The following is a 22,613-nucleotide window of genomic DNA, read 5'->3' on the forward strand; positions in this document are numbered from 1 at the left end:
CTCTTCCCTCTTCCTAACTGACGGAGGCGCGTTTGCGCCGTTGGGGGACCGTTTCGAATTCGGCCTCCAGCGTCGGCAGTAAAGCCGTTTGCCTTGGTGCTGCGTGGTTTTCTGCGTGGAGTAACGGGGAAGACGGTTGGCGCCCTCGCTTTCCGCGGTGGGCGGGGAGCGCTCAGTAAACTGATTTGAGAGGATCTGAGGAAGGTGGTAGGTAGGCTGTCGAAGCCCTTGCTCCTCCCCACTCTGGAGACAGCCCGGGCCATCAGGGCGTCGGGGTTTTCTCAGAGAGCTAAAAAGCGATCTTTCTCAACAGGCTCATGGAGCCAGAGAGGCAAAGGAGCGGGAGGACCCTCAAGAAGGGCAGAAAGAGGAGCCGGATTCCGAGCAAGCTGGTCGGGGCAGCTGTGGCGATGAGATCCCGTTGGGATCTTGAGGAAAAGCAGCAACCTGTAGCTAAGGTGAGCAATGGGGGATCCCGACTGGGCAGCCCTAGGCAGTTTGGAACTCCAAATGATAATACAATACCACTTACCTTGGGGCTGATATTGGCGGTTTAAAACCGGTATTGTGCCTGGCACACGAGAAGAATATTTGTTCAACAAATATTTTGAAGTCTTCCGTGTGCAGGAATTGTTCTAGGCTCTGCAAATATACCAGTGCATAAAAGCACAAAATTTCCTGCCCCCGTGCAGTTTACATTCCAGTAATGGAATAATAAGGCTGATAATCTATCATTTCTTGAGCATTCTGTGGCATCCATCCCCATAGTCATCAGATTTCAATTGTCTTTCTAGGCACTTGGGGAACATTAGTGAGTAAACAAAGATCGCTATTACCTTTCTAGTGGAGAGAGAAGATAAACAATAGTAAGGGAATTAGTGCTATGAAGTCTTTTAAAATGCGATTCCTTTTGGGGGAGCCTATCAGATTGGCAAAACAATTTTATTTTTTTTAAGGTTAACGTGGTAGAAAGTTAAAGGAAGTTGACAATCTCATCACTTTATTTTGAAACCCCTTTATTTTGAAACCGTCTCAAACTTAAAATTTGTGAGGACAGTATCAGAAACTACCTTCCACCCCTATATTTTAGTGTTTACATATTTTCTAATATCTACATAACTAAAATGCAACCAGCAAAATCAGGAAATAACATGGATATATGCTACCATCTAATTTTCAGATCTCATTCAAGTTTCTCCAGTTCTAATAACATCCTGTTCAGCAATAAGATCTAGTTTAGAATAAATGTATTACTTTAGTTGTTATGTTTCCTTCAGTGTAAACAATTGTTCAGTCTTTGACATTTGTGGCTTTACTACCTTTGAAGAACCTTTACCAGTTATTTTGTAGAATGTCAGAATGTCTCTCAAGTTAGGTTTGTTTTTTCTCATTATTAGATTCAGGTTATACATCTTTGACAGGAATGTCACAGAAGTGATACTATGTTCTCTTGTATTTTATCAGGTTGTACCCTAATTTGATTTGTCCCAGTACTGATGATATTAACCTTGATAATTTGATTAAGAAAGTATGTGCTAAATTTCTCTAAAGTTGCTCTTTTTCTCTGTTATTTTGTGGGGAGATACTTCCTCATTAAACTTTCAGTTTATTCATTTTTTCATTAGTATGAATTTGTGGATACTTATTTTATTCAATGAATTATCATCCATTACTATGTTTATTTTGATGCTCAAAATATCCCAGATTTGGTCATTAAGCTAACTTCTGTGTCCCTTTGACATGGACCTGTTCATTCTTGAGCATTTCCTTGTTTTTCTGGCACAAAAAGATATTTCAGACTCTTCTGTGCTTCCCCTGTCTTAGCCTGAAATCAGCCATCTCTCTGAGGAGACTTGGTTCTTTTTAGTGGAGAATGACATTTAGAAATTAAAGATCTGGGTGCTAGATGTGCTGATAGCTGTTGGGAAGTCAATATTCCAAATGAGAGCTAAGAGATATGTGTGTATAGGTTTACACACATATACATATGTATACATTAAAATACCTTTATATATATAAATATATCTATACATATTGAAAAACTGTCAATTCATATCCCTATCTTTGCTTCCAATCCAATTCCACTGAGTTCATTCTAGTTGTCTCCCTTTTCATATGTATAACTTCCTTATATAGCTGAAAAATTTGACTCTCTTTATCTTCAAATATATTTGATTTGGTCCCCTCTTCCTGCCATTGCCTCACACCCTCACACCCTCCTCACCCAGCTTAGGCTCTGGTCATTCTGCATAATGTACCAGGTCACTCTCCATTGTGAATGCTTTCATTGCTACTGTGATAAGCTACTCACATGGATGCCTGCACATATCCTTTTCAGGCTCTGAATTCAGTGACACTACTATATGTGCCTCAGGACTGGTGTCCTCCTTACCCTAAACAATTTCTTACATCTGATGCCAGCTTCACTACTCTCCAATTCCCACTGCATGGATACCCTCCTCATACTGCTCAGACTTTGACACTTCACACTGGGCCACTGTCCTGCAATGTATATTCTGGTTTCCTAACCCTTGTTCAGTCGCTAAGTCATGTCCAGCTCTTTGTGACCCCATGAACTGCAGCATGCCAGCGTCTCTATCCTTTGCTAATTCCTTGAGTTTGCTCAAACTCATGTCCATTGAGTCAGAGATGCCATCCAACCATCTCTTCCTCTGTTGCCCCCTTCTCTTGCCCTCACTCTTGTCCAGCAGCAGGGTCTTTTCCAATGAGTTGGTTCTTCGAGTCAGGTGGTCAAAATATTGGAGTTTCAGCATCAGTCCTTCCAATGAATATTCAGGGTTGATTTCCTTTAGGATTGACTGGATTGATCTTGCTCTCCAAGGGTCTCTCAAGAGTCTTCTTCAGCACCACAGTTCGAAAGCATCAACTCTTGGGCACTCAGCCCACATGCAGCCTTCTTTCTGGTCTAACTTTCACATGCATACATGACTACTAAAAAAACCATAGCTTAGACTATACAGACCTTTGTTAGCAAAGTGATGTCTCTGCTTTTTAATACACTGTCTAGGTTTGTTACAGCTTTTCTTTCAAGGAGCAAGTGTCTTAATTTCATGGCTGCAGTCACTGTTCACAGTGATTTTGGAGCCCAAGAAAATAACATTTGTCACTGTTTCCATTTTTCCCCATCTATGTGCCATGAAGTGATGGGAGTGGATGCCAAGATCTTTGTATTTTGAATGTAGAGTTTTCAGCAAGCTTTTTCACTCTCCTCTTTTACCTTCATCAAGAGGTTCATTAGTTCCTTTTCGCTTTCTGCCATTAAAGTGGTGTCATCTGCATATCTGAGGTTGTTGGTATTTCTCCCAGCAGTCTTGATTCCAGCTTGTGAGTCATCCAGGCTGGCATTTCTCATGATGTACTCTGCATATGAGTTAAATAAGCAGCATAACAATTTACAGCCTTTGATGTACTCCTTTCCCAAGTTTGAAGCAGTCTGTTGTTCCGTGTCTGATTCTAACTGTTGCTTCTTGTCCTGCATACAGGTTTCTCAGGAGTCAGGTAAGGTGATCTGGTATTCCCATCTCTTGAAGAATTTTCCACAGTTTGTTGTGATCCACAGTCAAAGACTTTGGCATAGTCAAAGAAGCAGAAGTAGATGTTTTTCTGGAACTCTCTTGCTTTTTCTATGATCCAAAGGATGTTGGCAATTTGATCCCTGGTTCCTCTGCCTTTTTTAAATCCAGCTTGTACATCTGGAAGTTGTTGGTTCATGTACTGCTGAGGCCTAGCTTGAAGGATTTTGAGTATAATCTTGCTAGCATGTGAAATGAATGAAACTGTATGGTAATTTGAACATTCTTTGGCATTGTCTTTGTTTGGAATTTGAATGAAAACAGACCTTTTCCAGTCCTGTGGCCACTGCTGAGTTTTACAAATTTGCTGGCGTATTGAGTGCAGCACTTTAACAGCATCATCATTTAGAGTTTGAAATAGCTCACCTGGAATTCCGTCACCTCCACTAGCTTTGTTCATAATAATGCTTCCTGAGGCCCACTTGACTTCACATTCCTAGGATGTCTGGCTCTAGGTGAGTGACCACACCATCATGGTTATCTGGGTCATTATAACGTCTTTTGTACAGTTTTTTCTGTGTATTCTTGCCACCTCTTCGTAATATCTTCTGCTTCTGTTAGGACCTTACCATTTCTGTTCTTCATTGTGCCCATCTTTGTATGAAGTGTTTCCTTGGTATCTCTGTTACCGAGTTCATGCTTGCTCTGCTTACCACACAACAGGGCAGTGAATCAGAGATGAGATGTTGAGGCAAGGAAGAGCCGGCAGACTGAGAAGATGGCAGATTAGCACCTCAAAGTAACCATTTTATTGGGGTCTGGATGCCAGGTTCTTTTAAAGGTTAGAGAGAAAGAAGCAAAGTAAAAAAGCCTTTAATTTTACAAACATCTTCTAGAATGGCAAGCCTCAGGCAGGGGATGTGTTAATTTTTTTCTTCCTGCCATCCACAGGTGGACAGGGTTCTGAACAAAGACATTTTAGTTTACAGTCAGGCAGAGGGGCAGGATTCTCTGAGGCAAACCATTCTGTATGATTACATATAATAACAAAAGCAATGAAAAGCAAGTCAAAGAAACAGCTCCAACATGGAGTCAGAATTGGTTTCCTCTCTGCAACATCTCCCGTTTTCTTGAAGAGTTCTGTAGTCTTTCCCATTCTATTATTTTCCTCAATTTCTTTTCACTGTTCACTTAAGAAGGCTCTCTTACTGCTCCTTCTGGAACTCTGCCTTCACCTGGACTTTGTCCTGTGTAGTATGCTCTCCCCATCCTACTCAGGCTCTGACATCCCATATTTGGCAACCATGATTACTTACTGCTATATATAGAGTCCTTCATACATTGTCAGTATTGTATATTTTTATTTGATAAGTATAAATTTGTATATTCTTTCAGGAGTTAGCAATGTTGTCAGAATGTAAGGTATACATGATTATTTGACCAGGAATTTATCCTGAGAAAATAGGTGTGCAAGGATGTCTATACAAGGATCCTCATCATAATATTGTTTATAATTTAAACAAGTGTCATCAGTAGGGAATTTTTTTCAGATAAGCTGTAAGTTTTTAGGTAAATTGAGAGAGTGGACTATTATTAACATTGACATTTGTTATATTTAACAGATATGGAAAGATATTTACAGATTCTTTTTTCCCCCCATACCAAGCGGCTTGCAGGATCTCTTTTTCCCTTACCAGGGATTGAACCCTGAGCTACAGCAATTACAGTGTGCCAAATCCTAACCACTAGACTGCCAGGGAACTCCTTCCCTAGGTTTTTTTTTTTTTTTGGGTGGAGGGAGTTGGTTACAAAACAATGTAAACTATAAATAATCCCTTGGGGACAGTATAATATAGAGATAAAAAGAGTTTGAGCTTTGGAGCCTGCATTCTGATTTTGGTTCTGCACTTATCTGTCATTCCTCCATTTCTTTATTTGTAAAATGGAGATAATAGTGCCCACTTACAAAGAATTAAATGATTTAATAGATGTGGGTAAGAAGTGGGTAAGTGCTCAGCATTAGCTTTAGTCACATGGGAAAACAGCAATAATAATAATATCTGGTGTTTACTTATCTTAGGGTATGTTGGGCACTGGCTTCAGTACATTACTCTTGTCTCAGTACATTACCTTGTTGGTTTTCCCAATAATCTCATAAGGTAGAATTATAATTATTCTGTAAATGAAAAAACCTTAGTCTTAGGTCAAAGTATTTGTCCCTAACCTCTTAACATCTTACCGCACTTAGGATGGTAGAGCTTGGTATTTGATCTTAGGTAGTGGGAACTCCAGAGAAGGCAATGGCACCCCACTCCAGTACTCTTGCCTGGAAAATCCCATGGGTAGAGGAGCCTGGTAGGCTGCAGTCCATGGGGTCTCGAAGAGTCTGACATGACTGAGTGACTTCACTTTCACTTTTCACTTTCATGCATTGGAGAAGGAAATGGCAGCCCACTCCAGTGTTCTTGCCTGGAGAATCCCAGGGACGGTGGAGCCCGGTGGGCTGCTGTCTATGGGGTCGCACAGAGTTGAACATGACTGAAGCAACTTAGCAGCAGCAGCAGCAGCACCAGCAGCAGTGGAACTCTAGGGCTTGAACTCTGAGGCCACTCAGACCAAAAGGAAAATGATATGAATTATATTTGAATGGTACAAGTACATGAATTGTACAAGTACAGGTGACTTATTTTCACCTACCTATTTTCAGTTTTACCCTTCTCTATTATCTGACTCTCTTTTAATAAGCATGAATTACTTTAATAACTTTATGTAAGTACAGAGCTGCTTTAAGGAGAGGCCTAAAGTCTGACTCCCTTGCTTAGGCCACACTGATCTTCTATGATCTGACTTCAACTTCACTTTCCTCTCATATCTCCATTGCTCTGCGAAACAGGCAGTCTTGGCTCCAGCCAAACCAAACTACGTATTTAGGCACAATGTTTCCTCCTACCTAGCTGACTCATTACTTTCAAGGTCCAGTTCCATTATTTTCTTCTCAGTTATGCTGTCTCTAAAATTCTCCAACCCCCCAAGACAGTTATAGTCTCTTTGCTCTTTTATCTTTAGAACAGCACTGACATGTTAACATGTAGGTTAACATATAACAGCACCTGTTTCTGCATTTTTTCACCCTGGTAGAATGGGCTTCTTAAGAGCATATTTTATTCATCCTGCTATCCCTAGCACATAACAAGTTAGGGATATCGATAATTAAGGTTCTGTATCAGTGTTTATTAAATATCTTATTAATAATGTCATATCACAGGTTGTTTTAGACCTTCATTTCTAATTAATTAGAACCCTCATGTTTATATTATGGTAAAATAATCAGAAACTAGAATATTTAAAAATTTGCCTTGTTTTTATTGCTGTCGTTTATAATCATAATCTGTTATGCCCTGATTTACTTTTGCAGAAAGCTCGATTATCTACCATTTTATTTGCTGAAAACTGTGAAATAACCCATGACCAGCTATGTGAATTGCTGAAGTATGCAGTTCTGGGCAAATCCAGTTTTCCTAAACCCAGGTATGAGATGAACTTTAAAGATGGATATAGACCTGAGGTTTCAAATTTGTGTCTAGGGAACCATATGTGCCTGACATTTTTTATTTGTCACCCAGAATGTCCTAATCTTTTAAACAAAATTACTAACAATTTAAATTGGAAATTCCTTTATAAAAATCCCTATTTCTTCAAAAAATTCTGGCAACTGTCCCTATGAATAGTGGCCTCTCATTTTAGATGTATACTTCAATGTCCCACCTGGCCTGCTTCCCTTATTTATAGTATCTGTCTGACTGCTATAGGTATTTTAGTTTATAACCTCTGATGGAGACCTGATTGAAATAACATCATATATTAAGAATTCCAATCTTTTTTCTTTTTTATAAATCAAGGGCAAAGAGAATATGACTGTTCTAGTATCCTTAGTGCCATTATTAAATGTCTAATGAAAATTGTGTTCCTGTATGTACCAATAGAGAGATTTTCAGATGTATACTTCTGTCTGGGGGTGGGGTAGCTAAATATGTCAAAAACCCTCGCTGTGTTAACAGATCCTGCCATTGCTCTGTCACTTTATCTAAAACTGCTTTCTTGAAGCCAGTCATGTGCTTACTTGTTTAGAAAAGATTGTAGAGCAGATTGAGATGTTGAAGATAAGCCTTTGTAAATTGAGCTTAATTAGTTCCAGTTTAAAACAAATCTTAATAGGATTTTGGATTTGAATTCATTGTGTTTCACTTGGTATTCTACTTGATTTGAATGAAATAAATAATTACCTTAAGAGATCTTTGTTTAAATTCTGTGCTGTAATAGCTGTTCTCCATTTCCAGGCAGTCAGTGAGCAGTGATAAACTTTGATAGCTGTTGTTCAGTGCTTTTTTCACACTTCCCTTCTGAATGCCTGTAACCAACTTAAAAGTTTCAGTCTTAGCTGTATTTATTGGTTTGATTTTTCAACAGCTGGTGCCAGCTTTTTCACCAAAACCACCTGAACAACGTGGTGGTTTTTATACTGCAGGGATTGAGTCAGCTACACTTTTACAAGTTCTATTTGGAATTTGGATTTCTCCGAAAGGCATTCAAACATGTAAGTCAAGAAAACTTTTTATTTGAACTTGATTCAGGTTCTCATATGTCAAGACTAGTGCATATATTTCAAATTATGCTGCTTGGCAGCCTGATTGAACAAGAAGTAGAAGTTGGAGAAAGCTAAAAAGGTTTCGATTGATACCTTGTGTTGGGATTAGATTTGTCTCTGATATTTTTCTTTTGGTAATCTAGGCAAAATCTCAGATTGCAATCTATAGTTACCAGGCTGTAATCTATAGTTCCCAGATTGCAGTTGACATTGTCACATTTTATTTGGGCATTGGTGTTTTTAAAAATTGTAAAATTTATTTAAAGTCCATATTTTTTGGCCTCTCTTGACAATATCACAAGATTGAGTTCCCTTAAAACAGTATCTGGAGCTGAATAGCAGCTGTCCCCTTTAGAAAGGACATGTATTCTTCATTTTCCCATAGCCTGCTCCATTCTTTATCAGACTGTTTTATCCGTTTACCCTTGAGAGCATTTGAATTTGTTAGCCCTAACCTGATTCTCCTTGGGTCTTCATTTTCTTTTCTGCTTTAATTTATTGAATACTACCTATGTGCTCAGCCCTTTATTACTCGTACTTAGCATGCATCACCTTTAATTCTCACAATAGTCTTATAAGAGATACTTTTTAAAATTCCCATTTTATTCATAAGGAAATTGAGTAATGCATCCAAGTTACAGCTGGCAAGTGGTCGATCTGGAATTTAAGCCCAGGTGAGCCTGAGGCTCGAACTCTCAACCACTGCTTTTCTGTGTCATTTTTACCTGGCATGTTATCCACTAAAGTAATGGATATGAAAGTGCTTTGAAAAATAAAGGGTACTTTTCTGAGTTACACAGTTTTTAAATGTTTGTTTCTTTGGTATAATGTGTAGTCAGGGAAGCAAAGAAAATTGCTAGGGTAGGATAAATGGTGCTTCACTTATTCAGTCACTTTTACACATTAAGGAAACAGTTCTCATCTTACAGTGCAAACAGTTAAGGTCCAGATTTTTCATAGCACTGAGCTGATAAAGTCTAGACCTTTGACAGTATTTTAACTGCTTTCAAACATTTTTGTAAAAGCCTGTTATGTATTTTCAGAAATTCCGCTTGCCTCCCCCTTCATCTGATTTCCTAGCTGATATCATTGGGCTGCAAAAGAAACAAATAATTGGGAATCTGCCCAAAGCAATGGAAGGTATGATTATGACTCTGGTTTGATGATCTGCTCATATGGATATGCTTTGTTGTTGTTTAGTCACTAAGTCATGTCCAACTCTTTGCCACTCTATAGACTGTAGCCCACCAAGCTCCTCTGTCCATGGGATTTCCCAGGAATACTGGAGTGGGTTGCCATTTCCTTCTCCAGGGGGATCTTCCCGACCCAGGGATTGAACCCCCCGGCTCCTGCCACATCTCATGCATTGCAGGCAGATTCATTGCTGCTAAGCCACCGGAGAAGCCCTTGGATATGCTTACAGTTAGGTTTATCAGTCAAGTTTACTTTTGCAAACAACAAAACTCAATTCCAATTAAATTAAGCAGAAAAGCAATTTTGTGTGTGTGTGTTTTTAAGGAAAAAGGAAAGTATATTCCCTGGTTATCACTGACAGTGGACTCTTAAGAATTACTGTGAATCATTTTTAAAACTGTCACTGGGTCTTTGTACACACAAGTGTACAAATAGGAAGGAAGAGCTTACCTGTTACTAACATAGGGGATGCTCACTAATACTACTCACAGTAGGGAATTAGGCAAGTTTAGATGCTGGCCAGCTAAAGTATAAACATCGATAATAGCAGTGTTTTTCAGACTGGGTTGTGTCTCATTAGCAAGTTATAGCTGACCTTGTCTTTTGAGGGACAAGGAGGTGAGTGATGGAATAGACCTTAACAGTTCATTGCAGATAGTAAGGTAAGTACTGTTCAATAATGCTTTTTGTATGTGTATTCAGAAATAATTAAATTATTGAATAGTTGCACTGAGGGAACATGAAAAAGTGGTGAGGAAAAACCAATGATTCCTTTCCATATTCTCCATGGCTGTGTTTCTTATTATCTTCTATCTCAAAGCATCTAACTTCCTATCTTTGCATTGTTCCCCTTTCCTTCTTTCCAATAGATGTCCATATCAGACCTGCAACTTCATTTAGTTTGACATCCACTGTGTTTTGACATATTTGAGTGAATCACAGAGTAGTCATTATGAGAGTCAAAACTCATGTAAAAGCATTGAGTTATAAAAGAAAGGATGTAATCTGAAAAAAGAAATTGATGTGACTGAAGAATACAAATTGTTGAGGGTGATTAGGGGTGGAGATGGAATAAGAGGGGATGTAGTAGTGAGAGATGAGGCTTAGAGGTAGGTTTAAACTTTGTTTTGCAGGCTGTAAATGCCATGCTAAGAATTTTGGGTTTATTCTGTAAGCATTGAGGAACTAGAGGGTAATAGCTAATTCTCTGTCCTAAAGATTTTGCTTCAGTTTCCCAACTTCAATATCACAGTCCTTAAGTTATAGTCCATTAGATCATAGCACTTTGATCTTTCTTTACTTCAGTCTTTCTTTGAAATATTCATCTATTCTTCTCCACTTTACCCACCTCTTCTGTGGATAACTCCTGCATCTTTAGCTTTGATGTCCCAAATTCTAGGCCTACATTTTCTCAGCTGCCTGCTGGTTGTTGGTACCTCGATACTACATTGTACCTTCAATCATAGCATAATTAAAAGCATTTTTTTTCATCCTTAAATAATAGACTTCCACCTTTAAATCCTCTTTTCTGTTAGTATTGTTTTTCTCTAAGACACCAGTTTTGAATTTTAGAATTTCTTTTCTTTTGGCTCCCCATACCCAATCTGCATGACTCATTCCCTTTGCTATTAAGAATCTCTATTCAAATGTTACTTTATAAGAGAGACCTTCCCTGATTATAAAATATATGACATTAACCCTTTTCCTGCCCTAGCACTCCCTTTCCTCCTTTACTTTTCTCCATAGTCCTTATCCTCACCTGATATATTATGTGTTTGTTTATTGTCCATCTTCTCAACTAGAATTTAGGAGAATTTGTTGATTTTGTTCACTGGGGAATCTACTAGGTAGAGCAATGCCAGGCATATAATAAGTACTCAGTAAATATTTTGTTGACTGAACTGAATTATTCTGTCACTATGCTTAATCAGTTTTTCTTCTGTAATGTTTCTTCTATACTTTTTCTTCCATCCCTTCACCATCATAATCCAGATGTGTTTGTTTTTTTTTTTTTTTTTGCCAGAATTATTGCGGAGTCATTTTTCTCTCTACTACATTTTCTACATATCTTTGAGATTGATCTTTCTTAAGGTAGTGTTTGGTTATGCCACTTCCCTTCTCAGGAGCTTTCTGTTGCTCCATAAGTCCAAACTCTTGAGCCTGAAATTCATACTGGTCTACAGTTCACTTTTTTCCTCTTCTTTCAACTTGTTTCTTATACTGCTCTTCTACAAAGACCTTTTTTCCTTCCTGACTTGTCTAGTCATTACCCTACCAAGTTTGGTTTGTACATTTCTCTTACTTGGAATGCCCTCTTTTCTTATTTCTGATACTTTGGCTCTGTGGGTTGCCAGGATCAGTTACTCATTAGGCCACCTTAAGGGAGAGGGTATTATTTGAAGGATGCCTGTGGACTAGAAAGACATCAAGAATCTAAGTGCCTCTGGTGAATACCTTTTCTTTATTCCCCCCTTTTTTTTTCTTTATCCTTTTCATGGCATCTTAGCTTCTTTATTTTCTGTTCTACTGATCTGTTCTCTATATTTCTACTTCAGTTTTGGAAGCAAAAAAGCTGATCAGCTTAGCTAATACCCTTGTCCCTTTTGAGCATGGCAAGGAATATCAAGTTACTGGTCAGTTTATAGTTGGCTCCCTCCTTAGCCAGGTCCCTACTCTTAATCCAATCAGTAACTGCTGCTTCTTAAAGAACAGGCTCGTGTTTGAGCAAGTGGTTAGGGGTGCAGTAGATTTATTAGGAGTAGCAGACACTGTAACAGACTAGTTTCAGTTCAGTTTAGTTGCTCAGTCATGTCTGACTCTTTGCATCCCCATGGACTGCAGTATGCTAGGCTTCCCTGTCCGTCATTAACAGGCTACTTTAATACAGCAAATATCTGAATTCTGCTCTTTAAGACTAGACTCAGCTAGTCTTTTCCTCTCTTGAACCGTTTCTGACTATCTCAGCCAGTGTGTTCTCCCTTTCCCTTTTATAACTTTTATTGTTGCAACCCATTTGAGACTTACTTTTGCTTTGTGCTCCTATAAATATATTAGAGTGCAGATTCCTTTAAAGTTGGGACTGGCCTTATAAACCTTTTGATCTTCACCATGTTTACCCTGTACAGCATTAAAAGACATGTCCTCTGAGGTCTTATAAACACTTAATAACATATATGTGGTTGTCTTTGTTTCAGAGTCTTTACCTTCTGCCAGCTCAAAAGTTAGCATCAACTTGCAGAAAGACCCCATCATTCAAAAGTATGGCTCTAAGAAAGTGGGCTTGACTAGATGCCTTCTCACAAAGGAGGAAATGAAAACATATCACTTTCCATTACAAGGTTGGTATAGATTTTATCCTATGTTAGCAACAATGGAAGAATGTCAGTTTGCTTAAAAATATTACTGTGGAAAGTTCGTTTTTATGGACTGCTTTCCAAGTGACTTATTCCATCCTCTATTAGAGAGGAAATACTTTGAGTACAGGAGGAGGAAATGGCAACCCACTCCAGTATTCTTGCCTGGAGAATCCCATGGATGGAAGAGCCTGGTGGGCTACAGTCCACGGGGTTGCAAAGAGTCGGACATGACTGAGCGACTTCACTCACTCACTCACTCATTTTAAGTGCCATGTTTCCTAAAGTGTAGGATGTATACTGTGAATTATCTTAGGTAGTACATGAACATGACCTTAAATAACATTGAAATATTTTGTGGGAATAAAAAAAATTCCTTTTTTATTTTTCTTTCATTCCTTCTTAGTATATTGAAGTCAATATGTCTTTAACATTTTAACACTTCTCTAGTACTTCTAAGAAAGGAAATGCCAAAAAGTGCTTGAACTACCGCACAATTGCACTCATCTCACACGTTAGTAAAGTAATGCTCAAAATTCTCCAAGCCAGACTTCAGCAATACGTGAAATGTGAACTTCCAGATGTTCAAGCTGGTTTTAGAAAAGGCAGAGGAGCCAGAGATCAAATTGCCAATATCTGCTGGATCATTGAAAAAGCAAGAGTTCCAGAAAAACATCTATTTCTGCTTTATTGACTATGCCACAGGCTTTGACTGTGTGAATCACAATAAACTGTGGAAAATTCTAAAAGAGATGGGAATACCAGACCATCTGACCTGTCTCTTGAGAAACCTGTATGCAAGTCAGGAAGCAACAGTTAGAACTGGACATGGAATAATAGACTGATTCCAAACAGGAAAAGGAGTATGTCAAGGCTATATATTGTCACCCTGCTTATTTAACTTATATGCAGAGTACATCATGAGAAATGCTGGGTTGGATGAAGTACAAGCTTGGAATCAAGATTGCCGGGAGAAATATCAATAACCTCAGATATGCAGATGACACCACCCTTCATGGCAGAAAGTGAAGAGGAACTGAAAAGCCTCTTGATGAAAGTGAAGGAGGAGAGTGAAAAAGTTGGCTTAAAGCTCAACATTCAGAAAACTAAGATCATGGCATCTGATCCCATCACTTCATGGCAAATAGATGTGGAAACAGTGTCCGACTTTACTTTTGGGGGCTCCAAAATCACTGCAGATGGTGATTGCAGCCATGAAATTAAAAGACGTTTATTCCTTGGAAGGAAAGTTATGACCAACCTAGATCGCATATTTAAAAGCAGAGACATTACTTTGCCAACAAAGGTCCATCTAGTCAAGACTATGGTTTTTCTAGTAGTCATGTATGGATGTGAGAGTTGGATGGTGAAGAAAGCTGAACGCAGAAGAATTGATGCTTTTGAACTGTGGTGTTGGAGAAGACTCTTGAGAGTCCCTTGGACTGCAAGGAGATCCAACCAGTCCATCCTAAAGGAGATCAGTCCTGGGTGTTCATTGGAAGGATTGATGCTGAAGCTGAAACTCTAATACTTTGGCCACCTCATGTGAAGACCTGACTCACTGGAAAAGACCCTAATGCTGGGAAGGATTGGGGGCAGGAGAAGGGAATGACAGAGGATGAGATGGCTGGATGGCATCACCAACTCGATGGACATGGGTTTGGGTGGACTCCAGGAATTGGTGATGGACAGGGAGGCCTGGTGTGCTGCAATTCACAGGGTCCCAAAGAGTTGGACATGACTGAGCAACGGAACTGAACTGAACTGAGTACTTCTAATCTTCCTCCCACCCACCCACACCTCCATTTTCTTTAATAAATAGGTCTAGGCTCAGAGCCTTGGTCAGTTATGTAGTAAGACTTTAATAAAAATTATTTTATTACCTCTTAATCACAGAAGTGATGTTAAAATTCCTTAAAAAAAAAAAAGCCCTATTGAGATATAATTAACCTACCATACAGTTCACCCATTTAAAGTATATAATTTCAATAGTTTTTAGTATGTTTACAGATTTTGTCAACTATTGCCACAATCAGTTTAGAACACTTTAATCACCCCAAAAGAAACCTTGTACTATCATTTCCTACAATGCCTTTAGCCCAAGGCAACTACTAATTACTCTGTTAATAGATTTACCTATTGTAAATATAAATGGAATCACACAGAATGTGGTCTTTTGTAACTGGCTTTTTTAGCTTAGCATAAAATTTTCATGGTTTATCCAGGTTGTAGCATGTATTATTATGTTATTTATTTTCATTCTAATGATATTCCATGTATTTTTATACATTTTATTTATCCAGTCATCAGTTGATGATATTTGAGTTGTTTATACTTTGGGGCTGTTGTGAGTAATGCTACATCCAGATGAAAGTTTTTGCATGGGTATATGTTTTCATTTTTCTTAAGTATGTACCAAGGAGTATATACCTACCAAATCCTATAGTAACTCTATGTTTATCCTTTTAATGAACTACTATACTGTCTTTTTTTTCCTTTTTTGAAAATTTTAAATAATTTATTTATTTATTTATTTATTTTAATTGGAGGCTAATTACTTTACAATATTGTGCTGGTTTTTGCCAAACATCAACATGAATCAGCCATGGGTGAACATGTGTCCCCCCCTGTCCTGAACCCCCCTCACACCTCCTCCCCACCCCATCACTCTGGGTTGACCCAGCTTAGAGTGCCCTGCTTCTTGCATGGAACTTGCACCGGTCATCTATTTTATATATGGTAATATACATTTTTCAATGTTATTCTCTCAAATTATCCCACCTTCACCTTCTCCCACATAGTCCAAATGTCTGTTCTTTACATTTTTTTGCTGTCTTGCAGATAGCGTCGTCATTACCATCTTTGTAAATTCCATATATATTCCATATAAATTCCATATATACAGTGTTAATATACTGTATTGGTGTTTCTGTTTCTGACTTACTTCACTCTATAATAGGCTCCAGTTTCATCCACCTCATTAGAACTGACTCAACTGTGTTCTTTTTTTTAATAGCTGAGTAGTATTCCATTGTGTATATGTACCACAACTTCCTTGTCCATTGTCTGCCGATGGACATCTAGGTTGCTTCCATGTCCTAGCTATTGTAAACAGTGCTGCAGTGAACATTGGGGTACATGTGTTTCTTTCAGTTCTGGTTTCTTAGGTGTCTATGCCCAGCAGTGGAATTGCTGGGTCATATGGGAGTTCTGTTTCCAGTTTTTTAAGGAAATCTCCACACTGTTCTCCATAGTGGCTGTACTAGTTTGTATTCCCACCAACAGTGTAAAAAGGTTCCCTTTCTCCACACCCTCTCCAGCATTTATTGTTTGTAGACTGCCAGGGTCCAGCCCCAGCAGGATCCAGCGGAACCCTCAGGATGAATGGCATTGGCGAATGAGAGAGAGAGAGAGAGAGAGAGAGAGAGACCAGACCAGGATATGCAGCAGAGTCTGGCAGTTGCTTTATTTTTCACCATCGCCTTTATACCCTAAGTTGGTACATTTCTAAGGGGCAGATAAGCATACAGACTTAGTTTAACATTACATCAGCTTGTCCTTCACGAAACCAGGTGTTCTCTGTATATTTTTGTTTATGAGTCTTTTCCCATAGATTTTTTGTGCATTATCTTCTGGCCTTGAGCTTAGCAGAAAACAGAAAAGTGGCAGTCTCATGATACAGCAGGTTGCAGCAGCAACATTTTATGTTAACATAAAAGTCAGTCTTTTTGCAGAAGTTCTCAGCTAAATTTATCTAAAAAGTTTAGCACATAAAGACTCTGCGGCTCTGGTGAGGGAGCCCCTGTTTAGCACTTGTGGTTAAAATTAACAATTATCTTATTGTTTTTACACTAGGGCTAAACTCTTATTTTTCTATATCTCCAACTATATTAACAATAGTTTCCACTGCACAACCTCAGCACATTAACATCAATCAAACGTTGATCTAATAACCACTTTTAAAACAATATTTTTTGTATTCTCTAATAGTGCTTCCTCACCCCCCAAAGTGCTCTGTGCCTATTAGGGCCCTTTTTATGATTAATCTCTATGTATAATATCTTTTGGCTTTCAGGCTTGTTGACAATTTATGGCTTGCACCTGGTATAACTTTAAGCAACTTCAGTAGCCGACCCTGTCTTTTTTGTGGTTAATCTATTTTCTTTCTATTAGGTGTCATCTCTGTGGGAACTAGATAGGATTACATTTTTACAGAACAGAAATGCAAAGGATTGCAAAAACAAATATGGCACAAAACAGGCTCTTAGTGTGACCTGCAAGAAGTCACCAGCTAATCTCTATCTAAAGTATTTTTTATTAGGCACATTTGTGGCTATTTTATTTGTGGAGCTTTTCTCACCCTGCGGAGGAACCTATGCTTAATGGTGTCTTTTGTTAGCGTACTGTGCTTAGGATGTTTAGAACAATCGTGAGCATTTTTTGCAATGGGAGCACACATTTATCAAACAAGCCAGAATGCCAGCAAAAGGGTTTGAATTGAAGCATTTCCTTCATCCCTGGCCCCTTCATAGCGTAGCAGCGTCCAGGAGATTTATTAATTAGGGTTTTAAGTTGGTCCTCATTCAGTGAAAGAGGAGCAGGAGAGCTCTCGGCAGGCAACACAAGGATCTGCAACAGGGCAAATAAGAACAACAGCAGAAAAGGGGGGAGGATACAGAGTGGAGTAGAGGCCGAGGCCAACCTGAAGTGTCCCTTCTCCTAGACGGCCTTGCCTGTCAGGTTTTTTCCTCGTGACCTCGTCATGGATGGGGTCCCGGACGGCCTTGCCTGCCCGGTATTTTCTTCATGAACTCGTCACGGGTGGGACCTCCCATAATGGCTCCTGGCAGTAGACTTTTTGATGGCAGCCATTCTGACCCATACAAGATGGTACCTCATTGTGGTTTTGATGTGCATTTCTCTAGTAATGAGTGATGTTGAACATATTTTCATATTTTTATTTTTGTTAGCTATCTGTATGTCTTCTTTGGAGAAATGTCTATTCAGTTCTTTGGCCCACTTTTTGATTGAGTCATTTGTTTTTCTGGTATTGAGCTGGATGAACTGCTTATATGTTTTAAAGATTAATTCTTTGTCAGTTGTTTCATTTGGTGTTATTTTCTCCCATTCTGAAGGCTGCCTTTTCACCTTGCCTATAGTTTCCTTCATTGTGCAAAAGCATTTAAGTTTAATTAGGTCCCATTTGTTGTTTTTTGTTTTAATTCCCATTACTCTGGGAGATGGATCATAGAGAATCATGCTGTGATTTATGTCAGTGTTCTGCCTATGTTTTCCTCCAAGAGCTTTATAGTTTCTGGTCTTACATGTAGATCTTTAATCCGTTTTGAATTTATCTTTGTATATGGTGTTAGAAAGTGTTCTAGTTTCATTCTTTTACATGGAGTTGACCAGTTTTCCCAGTACTACTTGTTAAAGAGATTGTCTTTTCTCCATTGTATATTTTTATCTCCGGATTTATCTCTGGGCTTTCTGTTTTGTTCCATTGGTCTATATTTCTGTCTTTGTGCCAGTACCATACTGTCTTGATGACTGTAGCTTTGTAGTATAGTCTGAAGTCAGGCAAGTTGGTTCCTCCAGTTCCATTCTTCTTTCTCAAGATTGCTTTGGCTTTTTGAAGTTTTTTTGTGTTTCCATACAAATTGTGAGATTATTTGTTTTGGTTCTGTGAAAAATACCATTGGTAGCTTGATAGGGATTGCATTTAATCTGTAGATTAATTTGGGTAGTAAACTCATTTTCACTATATTGATTCTTCCAATCCACGAACATGGTATATTTCTCCATCTGTTTGTGTCATCTTTGGTTTCTTTCATCATTGTTTTATAGTTTTTTGTATATAGGTCTTTTGTTTCTTTGGGTAGATTTATTCCTAAGTATTTTATTCTTTTCATTGCAGTGGTGAATGGGATTGTTTTCTTAATTTCTCTTTTTGTTTATTCATTGTTAGTGTATAGGAATGCAAGAGATTTCTGTGTGTTAATGTTATATCCTGCAAGTTTACTATATCATTGATTAGCTCTAGTAATTTTTTTGGTGGTATCTTCAGGGTTTTCTATGTAGAGGATCATGTCATCTGCAAACAGTGAGTTTTACTTCTTTTCCATTCTGGATTCCTTTTATTTCTTTTTCTTCTCTGATTGCTGTGGCTAGGGCTTCTGAAACTATGTTGAATAGTAGTGGTGAGAGTGGTGAGCAAGACTTGTCTTGCTCCTGATTTTAGAGGAAATGCTTTCAATTTTTGCCATTGAGGATAACATTTACTGTGGGTTTGTCATATATGGCTTTTATTATATTGAGGTGTATTCCTTCTATCCCTGCTTTCTGGAGAATTTTTATCATAAATGGGTGTTGAATTTTGTCAACAGCTTTCTCTATGTCTATTGAGATAATCATATGGTTTTTATCTTTCATTTCATTAATATGGTTTATCACATTGATTGATTTGCAAATATTGAAGAATCCTTGCATCTCTGGGATAAAACCCACTTGGTCATGATGAGTGATCTTTTTAATATGTTGTTGGATTCTGTTTGCTAGAATTTTGTTGAGGATTTTTGTATCTATGTTCATCAGTGATATTGAGCTGTAGATTTCTTTTTCTGTGTCATCTTTGTCTGTTTTTGGTATTAGGGTGATGGTGGCCTCATAGAATGAGTTTGGGAATTTACCTTCCTCTGCAATTGTCTGGAAGAGTTTGAGTAGGATAGGTTTTAGCACTTCTGTAATTTTTTGGTGGAATTCACCTGTGAAGCCATCTGGTCCTGGGCTTTTGTTTGTCGGAAGATTTTTTTATTACAGTTTTGATTTCCATGCTTGTGTTGGGTCTGTTAAGATCTCTCTCTCTCTTCCTGGTTCAGTTTTGGAAGGTTATACTTTTCTAAGAATTTGTCCATCTCTTCCAAGTTGTCTGTTTTATTGGCATATAATTACTCATGGTAGTCTCTTATGATCTTTTGTATTTCTGTGTTGTCTGTTGTGATTCTTCATTTTCATTTCTAAGTTTATTGATTTGATTCTTCTCTTTTTCTTGATGAGTCTGGCTAACGGTTTTTCTATTTATCTTCTCAAAGACCGGCTTTTAGTTTTGTTGATCTTTGCTATAGTCTCCTTTGTTTCTTTTCCATTTATTTCTGCTCTGATTTTTATGATTTCTTTCCTTCTACTAACTTTGGGGTTCTTCTTTTCTTCTTTTTCTAGTTGCTTTAGGTGTAAGTTAGGTTGTTTATTTGATGTTTCTCTTCTTTTTTGTGGTAGGCTTCTATTGCTATGAACCTTCCTCTTAGCACTGCTTTTTATGAATCCCATAGGTTGGGTTGTGTTTTCATTTTCATTTGTTTCTATGCATATTTTGATTTCCTTTTTGATTTCTTCCATGATCTGTTGGTATGCAAAAGTGTGTTGTTTAGCCTCCATTTCTTTATATTTTTAATAGTTTTTTCTTGTAGTTGAGATCTAATCCTACTGCATTATGATCAGAAAAGATGCTTAAAATGATTTCAAGTTTTTAAAATTTACCAAGGCTAGATTTATGGCCTAGGATGTGATCTATCCTGGCGAATGTTCCGTGTGCACTTGAGAAAAAGGTGAAATTCATTATTTTGGGGTGTAATGCCTTAGAGATATCAATTAAGTCTAACTGGTCTATTGTATTATTTAAAGCTCTTGTTTCCTGGCTAATTTTCTGTTGGTTGATCTATCCATAGGTGTGAGTGGGGTAGTAAAGTCCCCCACTATTATTGTGTCACTGTTAATTTCCCATTTCATACTCATTATCATTTGTCTTATGTATTGAGGTACTCCTATGTTGGTTGCATATATATTTGATTGTTATATCTTCTTCTTGGATTGATCCTTTGATCATTATGTAGTGTCCTTCTTTGTCTCTTATCATGGTCTTTATTTCAAGGTCTATTTTATCTGATATGAGTATTGCTACTCCTGCTTTCCTTTAGTCTCCATTTGTATGAAATAACTTCTTCCAGCCCTTCACTTTCAGTCTGTATGTGTCCCTTGGTTTGAGGTGGGTTTCTTGTAGACAGCATATATAAGGGGTCTTGTTTTTGTATCCATTTAGCCAGTCTTTGTCTTTTGGTTGGAGCATTTAGCCCATTTACATTTAGCATAATTATTGATAAGTATGATCCCTTTACCATTTACTTTGTTGTTTTGGGTTCATTTTTATAAACCTTTTTTCTGAGTTTCCTGTCTAGAGAAGATACTTTAACTTTTGTTGAAAGCTGGTTTGGTGGTGCTGAATTCTCTCAGCTTTTGCTTGTCTGTAAAGCTTTTGATTTCTCCTTTATATCTGAATGAGATCCTTACTGGGTAGAGTGATCTTGGTTGTAGGTTATTCTCTTTTATAACTTTAAGTATGTCCTGCTGTTCGCTTCTGGCCTGAAGAGTTTCTATTGAAAGATCACCTGTTATCCTTATGGGAATCCTCTTGTGTGATATTTGTTGCTTTTTCCCTTGCTACTTTTAATATTTGCTCTTTGTGTTTGATCTTTGTTAGTTTGATTAATATGTGTCTTGGGGTATTATTAATATGTGCCTTGGGTTTATCCTGTTTGGGACTCGCTGGAGTTTTTGGACTTGGGTGACTCTTTCCTTCCCCATTTTGGGAAGTTTTTGACTATTATTGCCTTAAGTGTTTTCTTATGCCCTTTCTTTTTGGCTTCTTCTTCTGGGACACCTATGATTCGAATGTTGGGATGTTTAATATTGTCCCAGAGGTCTCTGAGGTTGTCCTCATTTAATTTTTTTTTCCTCTCTGCTTCATTTATTTCCACTGTTCTATCTTTCACCTCACTTATCCTCTCTTCTGCCTGTTATTCTACTGTTTGTTCCCTCCAGAGTGCTTTTAATCTCAGTTATTGCATTGTTCATTATTAATTGACTCTTCCTTATTTCTTCTAGGTCTTTGTTAAACATTTCTCATATCTTCTCAATCCTTGTCTCTAGTCTATTTATCTGTAACTCCATTTTGTTTTCAAGATTTTGCATCATTTTTACTATCATTCTGAATTCTTTTTCAGGTAGACTCCCTATCTCCTCCTCTTTGGTTTGTCATGTTCCTTCACCTGCTGAATATTTCACTGCCTTTTCATTTTGTTTAGATTACTGTGTTTGGGGTGCCCTTTCTGCAGGCTGGAAGTTTGTGGTTCCTCTTAATTGTGAAGTCTGCTCCCTGTTGGAGCTAGAATTGGGGTTGGAATAGTGGCTTGTCAAGTTTTCTTGGTTTGGGGAACTTGCGTCTGTGTTCTGGTGGGTGGAGCTGGATCTCTTCTCTGGAGTGCAGTGAAGTGTCCAGTAGTGAATTTTGTGGTGTCTATGGGTTTGGCATGGCTTTGGGCAGCTGGTTTTTTAATGTTCAGGGTTGTGTTCCTGTTTTGCTGGAGAATTAGCATGGTATGTCTTGGACTGGAACCTATTGGGTCTTGGTTGGAACTTGGTTTCAGTTAGTTGTGGAGACTTTTGGGTGAGCTCTTGTCTATTAATGTTCCCTGGAGTCAGGAGTTCTCTGATGTTCTAAAGTTTTGGAGTTAAGCCTCCTGCCTCTGGCTTTCAGCCCTTCTCTTACTGTAGCCTCAAGACTTCTCCTTCCATACTGCACAGAAGATAAAACCCTTAGGTTAATGGTGAAACAATTCTCCATAGCCAGGGACACCAGGGAGATTCACAGAGTTATATAGAGAAAAGAAGATGGAGGAAGGAGATAGAGTTTACCTCGAGGAGAAAAGGGAGAGTCAAAAGGTGAGAGAGCAGTCAAGCCAGTAATCAAATCCCTAAGTGAAAATGGATACTGAAGACTAGATTCTTAAAAGTACAAAATTGCTAACAAATATCAAGAATCAAAGATTAAAAACC

The 22,613-nt window shown here is 38.2% G+C and overlaps 1 protein-coding gene across 2 annotated transcripts in view; it reads left to right on the forward strand.

Moving 5' to 3' along the window:
• Positions 1-22,613, forward strand: part of REXO5 (RNA exonuclease 5) — a 55,057-nt gene that overhangs the window by 166 nt on the left and 32,278 nt on the right. Inside the window, exons 1-6 of one of the 2 annotated variants that reach the window (XM_065924449.1) lie at positions 82-207; positions 314-458; positions 6,949-7,061; positions 8,001-8,127; positions 9,222-9,318; positions 12,567-12,710. In XM_065924449.1, the coding sequence (XP_065780521.1) occupies positions 318-458; positions 6,949-7,061; positions 8,001-8,127; positions 9,222-9,318; positions 12,567-12,710 (622 nt within the window). In that variant the 5' untranslated portion in view covers positions 82-207; positions 314-317. Of the gene's footprint in view, positions 1-81; positions 208-313; positions 459-6,948; positions 7,062-8,000; positions 8,128-9,221; positions 9,319-12,566; positions 12,711-22,613 lie in introns of those variants that run through there. The other variant, XM_065924450.1, reaches the window with a different exon arrangement.

Source organism: Muntiacus reevesi, chromosome 2 (genome assembly GCF_963930625.1).
Source record: "Muntiacus reevesi chromosome 2, mMunRee1.1, whole genome shotgun sequence".
In the NCBI taxonomy this organism is placed as follows: Eukaryota; Metazoa; Chordata; class Mammalia; order Artiodactyla; family Cervidae; genus Muntiacus; species Muntiacus reevesi.